At 43.0% G+C, this 12813-nt stretch overlaps 1 protein-coding gene across 3 annotated transcripts in view; it reads left to right on the forward strand.

The window, feature by feature from the left end:
- Positions 1–12813, forward strand: part of kif15 (kinesin family member 15) — a 65569-nt gene that overhangs the window by 22421 nt on the left and 30335 nt on the right. For all 3 annotated transcript variants that reach the window (XM_079602913.1, XM_079602914.1, XM_079602915.1), the window contains exons 21-29: positions 3040–3190; positions 5029–5114; positions 5388–5466; positions 5579–5665; positions 6393–6497; positions 6578–6700; positions 6962–7108; positions 12187–12279; positions 12377–12541. In XM_079602913.1, the coding sequence (XP_079459039.1) occupies positions 3040–3190; positions 5029–5114; positions 5388–5466; positions 5579–5665; positions 6393–6497; positions 6578–6700; positions 6962–7108; positions 12187–12279; positions 12377–12541 (1036 nt within the window). The remainder of the gene's footprint in view (positions 1–3039; positions 3191–5028; positions 5115–5387; positions 5467–5578; positions 5666–6392; positions 6498–6577; positions 6701–6961; positions 7109–12186; positions 12280–12376; positions 12542–12813) is intronic.

Here is a 12813-nt window from a genome sequence, read left to right on the forward strand (position 1 = left end):
AAAAATTCTTCTGAGGTAAACCGAGGCTTATTGTCTGTGCTGTAAACCACAAATAATATATTGCCTATTCCGCATGACCCGCATCTCAAGCGCAGGAATAACGTTTGCCACAAAGTGAACGTGCATAGAGAAATGCACACTTCCTACGAATTAGCCTAAGCAGCCATTTCTTTATGTTTTGAATTAACGTTAAATCAAGTAAAAGTATTTCAAGCTTTCTATATAAGTTTCGATTCGTTTATGAGGTGAGCTCCAGTTCACCCGCGCGCCGGTGCCCCCCACACACACACACCGTGCGCTTTGCTCACTTGCTCTGGTGTTTGCTTGTGTGTGTGTGTGTGTGTGCTCGCGCGCGCGTGTGTGCGTGTGGGGGAGAGGTGCGATTTTTGAATAATAATCAAATGATACCCAGCGATCTTCAAATATTATTTTTGCTTGAAATTGCCATACCTAATATGTAAAAGACCCCGTCACAGCCCTAGGATCTATTCTGGACAAGAAAGAGAAGTCTGGGAAGGGGTGTGTCGATCGCGATCTGCCTTCTCACACCACGACACAGGTTCGTGGATCTGAGTGTCGCGATTTCGGTTTAATATCGTAAATCGTTACAGCCCTAGTATGCATACATCAGATCACTGAGAAAAAACAATCCCCCGGGCGAACTAGCGTGAGGATTTGTTTCAGGGTTAACATCTTGAATGACCGTTTTATAAGGGCCTTGTTCAGATGTCTGAGATCTAGGATGGGCCTGAGGCCGCTATCCTTTTTTGTAACAAAGAAGTATCGACTGTAGAAGCCTGACTCGCTGTGGGATGGAGGCACTGCCTCTACCGCCCCTTTATCCAGTAAACTCATCACTTCTGTGCGGAGGACGTGAGACACGTTGGTCTTCACCAAAGTGTCGTCTATGCCCGCAAAGCGGGGTGGATTGCGAGCAAATTGGAGCGAGTAGCCTCGTTCTACTGTGTTCAAAACCCATCGTGACACACCAGGGATGGCTTTCCATGCCTCGGCCCGGCTGGCTATAGGTTGGATAATTTCGGTTGATGGCGCGCTGCATTTGAGCAGGGAACCGACACTCTTGTGGTGTGGAAGAGGAAAAGTGCTCTTTTGCGGAGTATTTTAGTTTTTTATTTTGTTCGCTATAACAGCGGTCGAGCTGCCATCACAGCATCTGCTCCATTGGCCAGAACTGAACAGGGCGTTTGGAGGAACACTCTGGGCTTTTTGGAGGGTAGTCCGGCTGCGGCGAGACTTAGTTCTCCCCTCTTCTTGTTTTGCTGATCAGGACTGCTTCTTTGCTTCAGGGTCCAGCATAATTCTAGGCCGGGGTCCCTGACGTAGGCGGGAATCGTTTTGTCTGATGGGTGCGCTGCCGCTGCTCAGGCGCTGGATGAGGCTGAGTGGCTGCATGCGCTGGCTTGGCTGGCTGCTGAGTTGGCGTGGGATTGTGGCGACTCGGAGCTGCAGAGCTGGAGCGCTTGGGCAGGAAGTGTTGCATGGCCTGCGATGCCTTCTGTGCGGTCGAGAAGCGCTCAGCGAAACCATCCACAGCAGGGCTGAAGAGACCAGTGGGGGAAATAGGAGAGTCGAGGAAGGCGGTTCTATCCGCATCCTTTATCTCTGTTAGGTTTAGCCATAAGTTGCGCTCCAGCACCACTAAGCTGGTCATAGCCCTCACGATGGCTTTCGTGCTTCTGTGGCACTGCGGAGGTCACGAAAAGCTTCTGGGTCTGGTCCAGACTCGTCCATGGATCGGAGGAGCTTTGCCTGGAATACTTGGAGGACCGCCACTGAGTGGAGGGTGGAGCCTGCCTGGCCAGAGGACCTGTAAGCCTTGCCTGCGAGGGCTGAAGTCATTTTGCAGGGTTTGGATGGATGAGCCACCTTGGATTTCCATCCAAGTGTCCAGTCCAGCTCTGGAGTCACTGCGTCCTTTATATGGCATGGGGGCGGGGTCATCCACAGAGCCCGCCCAGTCCTCTGCGCCCGAAGTCGCAAATCACCGCTTGCATCACAGGAGTGCCGCTGGTCTGAATGGGAGAACAGCACAGGTGATATCTCACTCTGTGGAGAAAGTGAGGCATGCGGGGTCTGAGCTAGCGTGAGCTCACTAACTTCCAAATGCTCAGCCCTCTGACTCCGACATTTTTTTCTTTGAGACTCGAGAGAAAAAGGAAACGAGAGAGCTTGAGAATGTGATCTGAGAGCGGAGAGATAAGAGCCACATACTCTTGCAGAGAGAGCAGCTCGTCTCAGTAAGAGCAGCGTCTGCGTGGGCTTTGCCCAGGCAGCCGACTCACTCAATGTAATTATCCTCGGCAAGCAGAGGGGCTCTACATGTACCACAGCCGTGGCGCGACATTTGCATCAATGTCGCTTGCTCTTTTAGAAATGTGCCTCTCTTAGGTGCTCGCCGGAGATCGCACGGAAACAGCACGACAAGCTCACCGCAATGAATTCAGCTGGCTGAAGAGGATGAATTCTCGTTGGCCTGGTTCAGTCTGCTGGCTCGCTCGCTGTTCCGCTGCTGGCTCTGCTTTCTCGACGAAGAAGGTAAAGGCTTCGAGTAGAGTTGTTCTGCGAGGTCCGCAGATCGTCGCTGAAGGAGATAAATCTGAATCTATGGCGAAACGAGCGTATTTTATAGGCAGATGCCCTGCCCATTCTGGCGGGCTCTGCGCTCAGCTCGGTGGGCTGTGGTTCGAGCTGTTATGCCGCTCTGCCATAGGTTCGTGCAGTTACCACTGACCAGCCAATAAACGTGCGAGAAGCATCTGCACTACTATGGCTGTGCAGTAGCACTGCGTTATAAAATAGTTTTCCCCATGGCGAATAGCTACGCAATACGACTGACCGTTCGAAAGGGAACATGCAGACAGTGTAGGTCAAAGGTTCGATTACTGGGGTGTTCAGATTGATGTTTTTTTTTTTTCTAACATTTTGTAACCTGTCTATCTGTCTCAGAAAACATTTATACCCAGTATAACTTGTCTGTCTTAGATTACAATGATGCTCAGTATAATCTGTTTGTCTCAGGTTGGAGTGGGAGCAGGTGTTGGAACAACAGCGTGTTCTTCAGGACACGTATGACACACTTCAGGCTGAGTTTCAGTTTGAGTTGGATCAGCACACACAGCAGATGGAGCTCAAGAGCCGAGAGTTTTCAGAAATGAAAACCAAGATTGATGTCAGTATTCATTCACACACTCACACAGTTTTAATTTTCACTTAAGGGCTCTTCACAGTGTGCCTAACCCTGGGATATTGCCGTGCTAAACACAGCTTTTATGAAACCCTGCCCTCGAGCACCGCTTTTGCACTGTTAACTCCACAATGTGGTGCCAAACTAGTGCAGTGTTAGAATGTTAAGACTAAGCCTAACAGACACCCAATTGCATTCCTCATATCCGCATGCTTTAGACAGTCACACAGTCACTGCTTGTTGAATAAAAAGAAGTTCCAGTGTTTAAGGGGAAAAAATGTCAAATGGTGACAGAAAATACATCTACTGGAGTTAAGAAATTGATTCTTACTTTTTATAGTCTGAAAAAGTCCAAAAAAAAGTGTAGGGTGTAACTCTGGCATACTGGCCAAATTTGCCCATTGGCCTCCTAATTATCCCCATATATACTGATTGGCTTCATTACTCTGTCTCCTCTCCACCAATAGGCCGGTGTGTTGTGGGTAGGGGTGGAACGGTTCACAAAATCCTCGGTTCGGTTTGTATCACGGCTCTTTGGTCACGGTTTATGGTTAGATATGGTATACATTGTTAATGTGTTTGTTTGTTTTTTTTTGTGTTTTTTTTACACTTTAAAAATACCATACATCAGCATAACATGTATATCCTTATAAATCTACCATTTACAGTATATAAAAAAATACATTACTCTCAAGGTCATGTAATCAAAAAACTGAAAGAATGAGGCAGCTTGATTTTAGGAATAGACACATTATTGTGACAATCATAAATTAAAGGGGAACTTGGCAACTATTTAAATTTAATAAAACCGTTTAGAAATAATTAGGATGGTTAAATAACCTGTTCTGGTGAAAATTGTGACTTTCCCCACTCCCACTTGGTGTTCCCAGGGGGAAAACCAACTTTGCAACATGGGGACTAACGTCCCGGTAAGTTGGAAATAGAAAGTCTCGTGAGAAGCGAGAAACACAAACTGCTTTATGGTAATTCGACATACATGTCAATGTTCTATGATACTGTGTATGTTGTATTACCCACCTCGGTAGACATAGCTCCACACGATCAAGTTGGCCGGCTCCGATAATAACAAATGCATGTGTAGCGGTAGAAAGGGGGAGGAGGTTTTTTTTATGACCGTGTTGTGAAATATACGCCCCACAGCTGTAGGGGAGCTCGTTGAGAAAACATACGACAACAAAAGTGAAAATCAGCGAAGAAATGGTGAGTTACTGAGATTCTGATACAGCAAGAGGGGAGATGTTGTTAATTTCAACAGGCTTTTCATTTACTTGTTTAAAAAAGAAAAATGTAAAAAAAATTACAATTGTTGGCCTACAAATTGCGAATCCCATAGTTGCATCGCGTCTGGTGCCAAGTGGTAAAAAAAAAAAAAAACACACGTTACGCTGCGCGTGGCTGGACCCAAACAATACACAAGTTCAAAGTGATTTGAACGGTTCGGATTTTTTTTCATGAACTGTTCCACCCCTAGTTGTGGGCGTACTGGTGCAGTCTGGCTGACGTCGCATCATCCTGGTGGTGCTGCACATTAATTACAGTGTGAAATGTCTTATGCATACCCAGTTTTAAACCCAGAATAAATTATGACCAGTGTGAAGCAGTCTAACCCAGGGTAATTCAGGGTTAACTATTACAAGTGTGTAAAGCCCTATACTGTTCACGTTTATTATACAGGTTTACTAGTGGTTCAAACATGTTTGGTCGAATGATTTTCAGGTCAGATGTCTATTTCATTTTATTGTGAGGACGAGGTTGAAGGTCTAGCTATTATCAAAGCATTGACCGTATGGTTTTGTTTGTAGGAGTTGCTGCATACTCTTCAGGAAGAGAAAGAGCAGAACAACAGTGTGAGATCCCAGCTGACCGCTAACCAAGAGAGTATGTCCAAGTGAGTGAAAAAGTCAAAACCCCATCTGATTTTGGTATTAGATACTATAGAGTAAGCGTGTAAATAATGACTTGTTGATATAACTCTATATAGTTATAGTTTTGTTGTTGTTGTTTTCCTCCATCTTGTCTTGCGTGCATAAGTGTCTAAATACTTTTGGGGCGTGTGTGTGTGTGTGTGTGTGTGTGTGTGGAGAGAGCCAGAGAGAAATGAATGGACTTATAATTTGCATTATGTGCACCTATAGAAGTTTTGATGTTGAGTGTTTTTCAGAGAGCTTGTGCAGTCTGTAGAAGAGAATGCCTCACTGAAGAAACACATCACTGACCTGACAAACAAAAATCAACAAAAGGTATGTGTGTCTGACGTTAACAATTTTAGTCTTTTGTAATTTGCATGATGATATTCTGATGCTGTATTGCGTGACGTCTACATGTCTGTTTGGTTCTGATGTGTCTGTGCAGTGTGATGAGATCAATGCTCTACAGCAGAGTGTGTGTTCAGCCAACATGACTATCAACAGCCTCGAGCAGAAGATGGAACAGGACAAAGTGAGAATGCAATACACTATTCACAAAAAGCAGGAATCTTTCTCTCACTGTAAAAATGTCAATCAAAAAACAATTTATGCATTGGGTATCAAGAAATGTCATCAAATGTATTTAATGCTATATTACATTTTAATGGTTATAACTTAATGTTAACATTAATGTCAATGCAAATGTGGTGTAGAAATTAATACTTAATAAACACTTGAGGTTTCAGTAAAATACTCAAATTTACACTCTGAAAACAACTGGAAAAACTGATCTTAAAGTCAGCATGAAACTCAAGTTGCAATAGTCTTGTCTTCTCTATTGTGACAGACATCCAAGTGAAACTTGGAAAAATACTGCAATATTCCTTTAAAAATAAGAATTGTCAATTTTGACTTTAAAGTGTGTTCATGGTAAACCATAAACACAAGCAACTTATGATTGATCTCATTAGGTTGAATACTGAAAATATCATGATTTGTGCAATTAGTTGTTTACTGTGTATGATCTTATTGGTTTCTGATATTGATGTTTATATTGAGGTTAATCTAAATATACATGTAACTGCTATTACATAATTTATATGTATTCGAGATCTATCGTGAAAACAAGTCAAGATAACGTTGTATCTATAATTATTATTGTAACCTATAGGACTAAGATTGACTGAATAACAATAGGATTTCGTTTTTTCTCTGCTATGTTACATCTGGGGTTTCACTATGTGTGTGTTTGTGTGTAGGATGTGGTGCTGGAGTTTATGCAGGAGACCAGAGATCTTCGGAGTGAGGTGGCTGAGAGAGATCAGACTGTGTGTTTGCTGCGAGGAGAGATCGCTGACATCAGTGTGAGTTGCCCTATCCGTACCCTACATGCTCATAATGCTTTAGGTAGGTTGTATTGATATATGAAGTGTTGTACCTGCAGGGGAAGTACGACACAGTTTGTACTGAGAAAGAGCAGATGAAAGATAACATAACACAAATGCAGAATGAACTACAGGAGCTGCAAGAAGCTTCAGAGAGGCGTCTTGCGTCTGACCGTGTAGAGGTATGTGTGTAACTGGGTTTACCTTTTGCTTCTAACCGTGTTGTTGGGGTGTGTGTGTAACTGGGTTAAGTTTTGCTTCTAACCGTGTTGTTGGGGTGTGTGTGTAACTGGGTTTACCTTTTGCTTCTAACCGTGTTGTTGGGGTGTGTGTGTAACTGGGTTTACCTTTTGCTTCTAACCGTGTTGTTGGGGTGTGTGTGTAACTGGGTTAAGTTTTGATATTTTTTCACAAGCCGAAACTGAAGTATGTGTGTGTCACAGCTGGAGCTGCTGCAGGAAGATCTGTGCTATGCTACTGATGAGATGGAGAGACTCAGTAAAGTGGTGGAGGAACAAGCTGCTTTATTGGAGAGGTCTAGGACTCTGAACACAGAGAAAGAGAACAATATAAACACCCTAGAGGAACAGGTACTGCCCCTTCTACCTCAATTCATGCTGCAGTTTTTAAATCAAATATGTAGGAGTTAATGTAGAGTCCACCTGTCATTATCGATGGCTCTCTGCAATACTTGATTCTAGGGCTGCAACTAACGATTTTTTTTTATTAAGGCGAGACATTACAGGTGAATAGGGTACAATTTTAAAATAATAGATATCACCATGAAACTTCCTCAGTTGATTACTTACACAAGTTTTTGAAATTTGTATGTTTAATTATGCAAATTATGCATTATCCCATTAAATATGTGCAATTTTGCATATATTTTCGGTAGATAGATATGAACATATGATAAAGCCAGGTGCAAAATTCTTTTTTCATTTTGATTACACACAAGATGAAAAAAGATGTTCAGAGGGATTTCAGGATATAGGCTTTCATTACCTAGGAAATCTAAATATACTGTCCATAGCCTTAAAAAATCGATTTTCATCATAATTTGTTTTATTAAAATGTCACATAAATCAGGCCAGGAATTATTTATTAACAAATCCCTCTGAACATATCTTCAGAATACTGCTAAGTGTATAACTGGAAAGTTTGGTGTATAGGTGCTACATAGGCTGAGATGTTTCTACTGGAGAATGACAAAAAACTCAATTTGAGAAAAAGGCATTTAAAGATTTGTAATGTAAAAAATCATACTTTTTTAGTGGAAACAACTATTTACTGACACAATATCTTATCAAATCATTAGCAACAACAATACAAACCACTTAAATCACATCAAAACTTATAAACACAGCATTTATGGCCTTTAACTGAGCAGAAAAACAGTCAAAAACACACATCTAAATGTCAGAGCGCGTCACGTGATGCATCTGAACCAATCACGTTGTCAGAAATTGACATCAGCCAATGAGATTTCGCTTTTAGGGTTAAATGCCCATTATACTTTCACGATTGGTTGCTGATTAAAAGGAAATGACCATATTTGGATCCGACAGCATTGTAAAGGAGAGAGAACGCTCTCCAACGATGTGCGTGATTAAAGGAAGAAGAGAGAGATCGCGGAGCAGCGCGTTGATTTTGAACGCCCACTTTTGTTGAATTTCGGAGAAATCTACAGACGCAAATAGACAAAGTGTAGTAAAATAAAGACCTAAATGTGTATTTTGGACTTTGTTTCACCACAAGTCTGAAAGAAGACATGTTATTGAAGACAAATAGCCCAAAATCTCAAAATTGACCAGTGAAAAAAAACGATGTTTTTGCCTGCCGTGTCTCGCCTTAATCGATGAATCGGAAAACAAAAAAGCATTAATTTCCAACCCTTTATTCAAAAACAGAACTGACAGTGCAAATTTACAGTGGAAAGTGCACAAACGGGTTGCTTCTTGAACATCCCTGAGCTGTTAAAGTAATAAAAAATAAAAATGGACTAACACAAAAAACATACACGTGTATGCTTTACATCTGCCAAATATATAGGCTTTTTATTTAATAAAGTGCACAAAAAATATATTTTTTTGTTTAAAGGGATCTGAGCTGTCAGAACAATAAATAATTTAGAATAAAGAAAAATACAAATCAGAAAAGTTTACAAGATTTGTTTGAACGTCAGAACTTGTTCTCTACATTCACAGACACACACTTATTAACTCTCACACTCACTAACTCACACTCTCAGATGCACACACTCACTAACTCTTACTCTCACAGACGCACACACTCACTAACTCTCACACTCACAGACGCACACACTCACTAACTCTCACACTCACAGACGCACACACTCACTAACTCTCACAGACGCACACACTCACTAACTCTCACAGACGCACACACTCACTAACTCTCACAGACGCACACACTCACTAACTCTCACACTCACAGATGCACACACTCACTAACTCTTACTCTCACAGACGCACACACTCACTAACTCTCACACTCACAGACGCACACACTCACTAACTCTCACACTCACAGACGCACACACTCACTAACTCTCACAGACGCACACACTCACTAACTCTCACAGACGCACACACTCACTAACTCTCACAGACGCACACACTCACTAACTCTCACACTCACAGATGCACACACTCACAAACCCTCACACTCTCTTCTCTTTCTCTTGTTCGTCCATCAAAATTGATGATGACCATGGCACGTTTGTCATTTTGTTGGGTTATGATGAGTGCGCAGATGGCTGAAGAGGCCAATCCGAGCCCGGATTCCCTGTGGCACACTGGACAGGTCAGGGAGGATGTAGCGCTCTGAGGTGCAGCCACATGTCCTTCCTCGGTAGATTTGCGCTGCTGCCTCTTCAAGATAGCACAGGAGCTTCTCCTACTCTCACAGAAGACTGCGCCGTCCTGGACTTTTCTTCTCCAGGCAGGTCGGTCCTGTGCTAGGGATTCCCAGCTTTTCAGGTCGAGTCCAAAGCTCTTCAAGGACGCTTTAAGGGTGTCCTTGTAGCGTTTTTTGGGGCCACCTTGTGTTCGCTTGCCATTTTGCGCAGTACGCTCCGCCATCAGGAAGTGTGTGCTTCTAATTGACTTCACTTTTCTCCGTTGAAGTCTATGGGGTCGCTGTGTCCATTTATTTTACTGTCTATGAAACATCTCCGCGACTTATTGAGTGGTGTAATAGTCGCACGACACAACGAATCGATAATGAAATTCGTTGCCAACACTTTTAATATTCAAATTTTATAGATTCGTTGTTGCAGCTAGAGGATGGATACCCGACTCGAGCCCGCCGGTACCCGACGGGCCGGGCCGGGTTCGGACAGATATTTAGAAATGATGTTCGGGTCGGGCTCGGTCACATCAGCGCGATAAGGCATTGAACATTTTAAATTTAAAACAGCTTATTATGTAGGTAGCCGATGTGCCTGATGCTTTCACTTGATGCAAACGTTCGTTTTTGTGATTAAAATACATGTAAAATATTACCATAACATCCGTCTTCCTGTGTGCGGACATTTGTTTATGTAGCCGTGACAACGAAACACGTGCATAATGTGCGCGCGCCAGGTGTTAAGAGCGCTTGTTGCTCCGCGCGCTGATGCGCTTGTCCTGTTGACATTTCCGATTGCCTTCCTACAGTTGCTTAATAAAAGCGGGCTTTCCGCACAAACAAACGTACAATTGTCATTAGTATGAGAAAAAAATGGGATTTTAACTGCCGGTCTCGGGTCGGGCTCGAACATAAATATCTTTATGCCTGTCGGGTTCGGTTACTGCTCTGTCGGACGCGGGCCGGGCTCGGACTGAAAAATTCGGCCCGATCCGCACTCTAGTTGCAGCCCTACTTGATTCTGATTGAACAGTCGTGGTATATTGCAGTCAAATATTTTGGAATAATGAACTCTAAACCAGTGGTTCTCAACTGGTGTGTTGCGAACCAAAAATGGGTCTCGGAATTGTTCTGATGTGTCTTAGACTGCAGGCAAACAATGTGAAATCCAATTATTAAAATGCAATATATATTCAAGTATAGGTAGGTTAACAGTATTCATCAACTTTCAAAAGGGTGGAGAAAACGCTTCTCGAACTCAGACCACCTCCTACAGGTACTCTCGGGTTCGATACCCCGATGCGCTCCTATGACAGCTTTTACATTACCAATTTTTCATGCAAACCGTGCCCTGTTTCGAGCTAAACTGCCAGTGTGAAAGCACTCGGTAACAATTTAGTTTAGGGTCCAATTCTCTTCTCACTATTAACTAGTTGCTTCTCAGCATGCATATTACTATGATATTGGCTGTTTATTAGTACTTATAAAGCACATATTAATGACTTATTCTGCATGACCATTTTCTACATACCTTACTCCTAAACCAGACCCAATTCTCGTTGAGACTTGGGTCTGGGAACCACATGCGCATTTTCTCGTATTTGAGGCGTGGTTTACGAATGCGCCGGCGCCGTTTATTGGGTGCTAAGAATGTCTATCAAATGCGCCTGTACGTAGCTCATAGCCAATCGTTTCCATTATACCAGATGACGCATGTAGAGAAATGGTTTAACGCCAAACGCTGCTCTTTTTTTAAATAAAATTGCGATCTAAACTACTTAGAACAATATCTAATGGTGCGTCTTTGCATTGACTTAACATTGAAATCACTCGCGCCTGACGTGCTATTCGCGTCCGGTGTGAACGCACCATGACCCCTCATTTACACTGCATACGTGTGCGGCGCATTACGTCTGCGACACGGCTACCGGAGCTGATCGCGCCCATTCTAGTCGATGCTTGTGTTTACACCGGCCGCGACGCGGAGCGTTTCAGGAGCTTCCCAGAAGCGGCTTTCCGCGCCGCTTCGCTAAATATAGGCGCCTAGTCTATTTTTGACGGACGCGCGTCCAAGTCGCACCAGAAATACAAAATAAAAGTAAAACAACCCTGTCAATTTCAAAATAAACACCATTTGCAGACTCCCAATTGTATTGCACACCAATATATTCTTGGTAGAAACCATTGACTGTAAGCTAGAAACCCCAAAATCAAGAAAAAACACGTCGGACAGGCAAATCACGTGGTCTCGCGCATCCAGTCGCTTCGCTTCTGAAATGCTCCTGGTGTGAGTTGTCACCGCGTGGAGGACGGAATAAAACCATGTCGGAGCCGTAATGCGCCGCACAGGTATGCAGTGTAAATGAGGGGTGAGGCTGCATCAAAAGGTAGCTTCGCGTCTGCTGCCATGTTGACTCCATAGATATAAACAAACTGCTTAGTTGTGTCGCAAAGATGTCGTCATCGTCTTGCTGCTCCCTCCCCGTTCTGTGATTGGTTCCCTAAACAAGGCGAAAATCAGGTCCATGGTTTCCAGACTGCCTTTCAGCGAGAATAAAATCGCGCTGCGCAAAGGCAGTCTGGGGAAACCCAGGCTACCTAAACGTAACAAATATCTTAAGAACTATTAATAAGCCGTAAACGTTTTTTGAGGCAAAAGTCATAGTTAATAGTGAGAATTGGACCATAATCTAAAGTGTGACCAAGCTTTCTTAGTACAAGCTAGTTGAATCAGACAAATGTCCACAATGTGCATGAAAACATAACAGAATGATTTCTGGTGCACACACATTCACAGGTGAAGCAGCTGAATGATCAGATTAACCTTCTGAGAGTGAGAGAATCTGTCAATCAACCTCCAGCTGCTGCCACACCCAAAGGAAAAATACAGGTGTGTGTGTGTAAGAGAGAGAGTGCTTGCTCTTGATTGTAATGAAAGAGTCAATTAAAAAAATTAAGCCTTTGTCAAACATTGTCTATCTTTTCAGACTCCCCAAACCCCCGGTGGCTTTAGCTCGAGTCTGTCTCAGGTGCTGGAGTGTCAAGAGAGAGAGCTGGAGAGTCGACGCTCTTCAATGATCACCATGGAGGTTCTGCTGAAGGAACTCAACGCAGAGCGCACAGCCAAGAACCAAGAGATCGACAGATTAAAGGTTATGCTCGTGCACACGCACAGCTCCCACTTCGGTTACAGCAGATATTCTGGTTAATCTCACAGCTTATTATATAATTAAATATATTCATTTGTAATTATTTATTTATTTATTGTATTCAAGAAACTGTTCATCTAATTGAGAGGGAGGAGTTCTCTTTTATCATTCTCTGTTTAGTGTTCACCTTTGGGTAGTTTTGTCTATCATCTCTGAATTCAGGCTGTATTTTGCCAAATTAATTTTCATAACAGTGTACCTTTTTTTTTTTTTTT

The sequence above is a fragment of the Phoxinus phoxinus genome (genome assembly GCF_949152265.1).
Source record: "Phoxinus phoxinus genome assembly, chromosome: 25".
In the NCBI taxonomy this organism is placed as follows: Eukaryota; Metazoa; Chordata; class Actinopteri; order Cypriniformes; family Leuciscidae; genus Phoxinus; species Phoxinus phoxinus.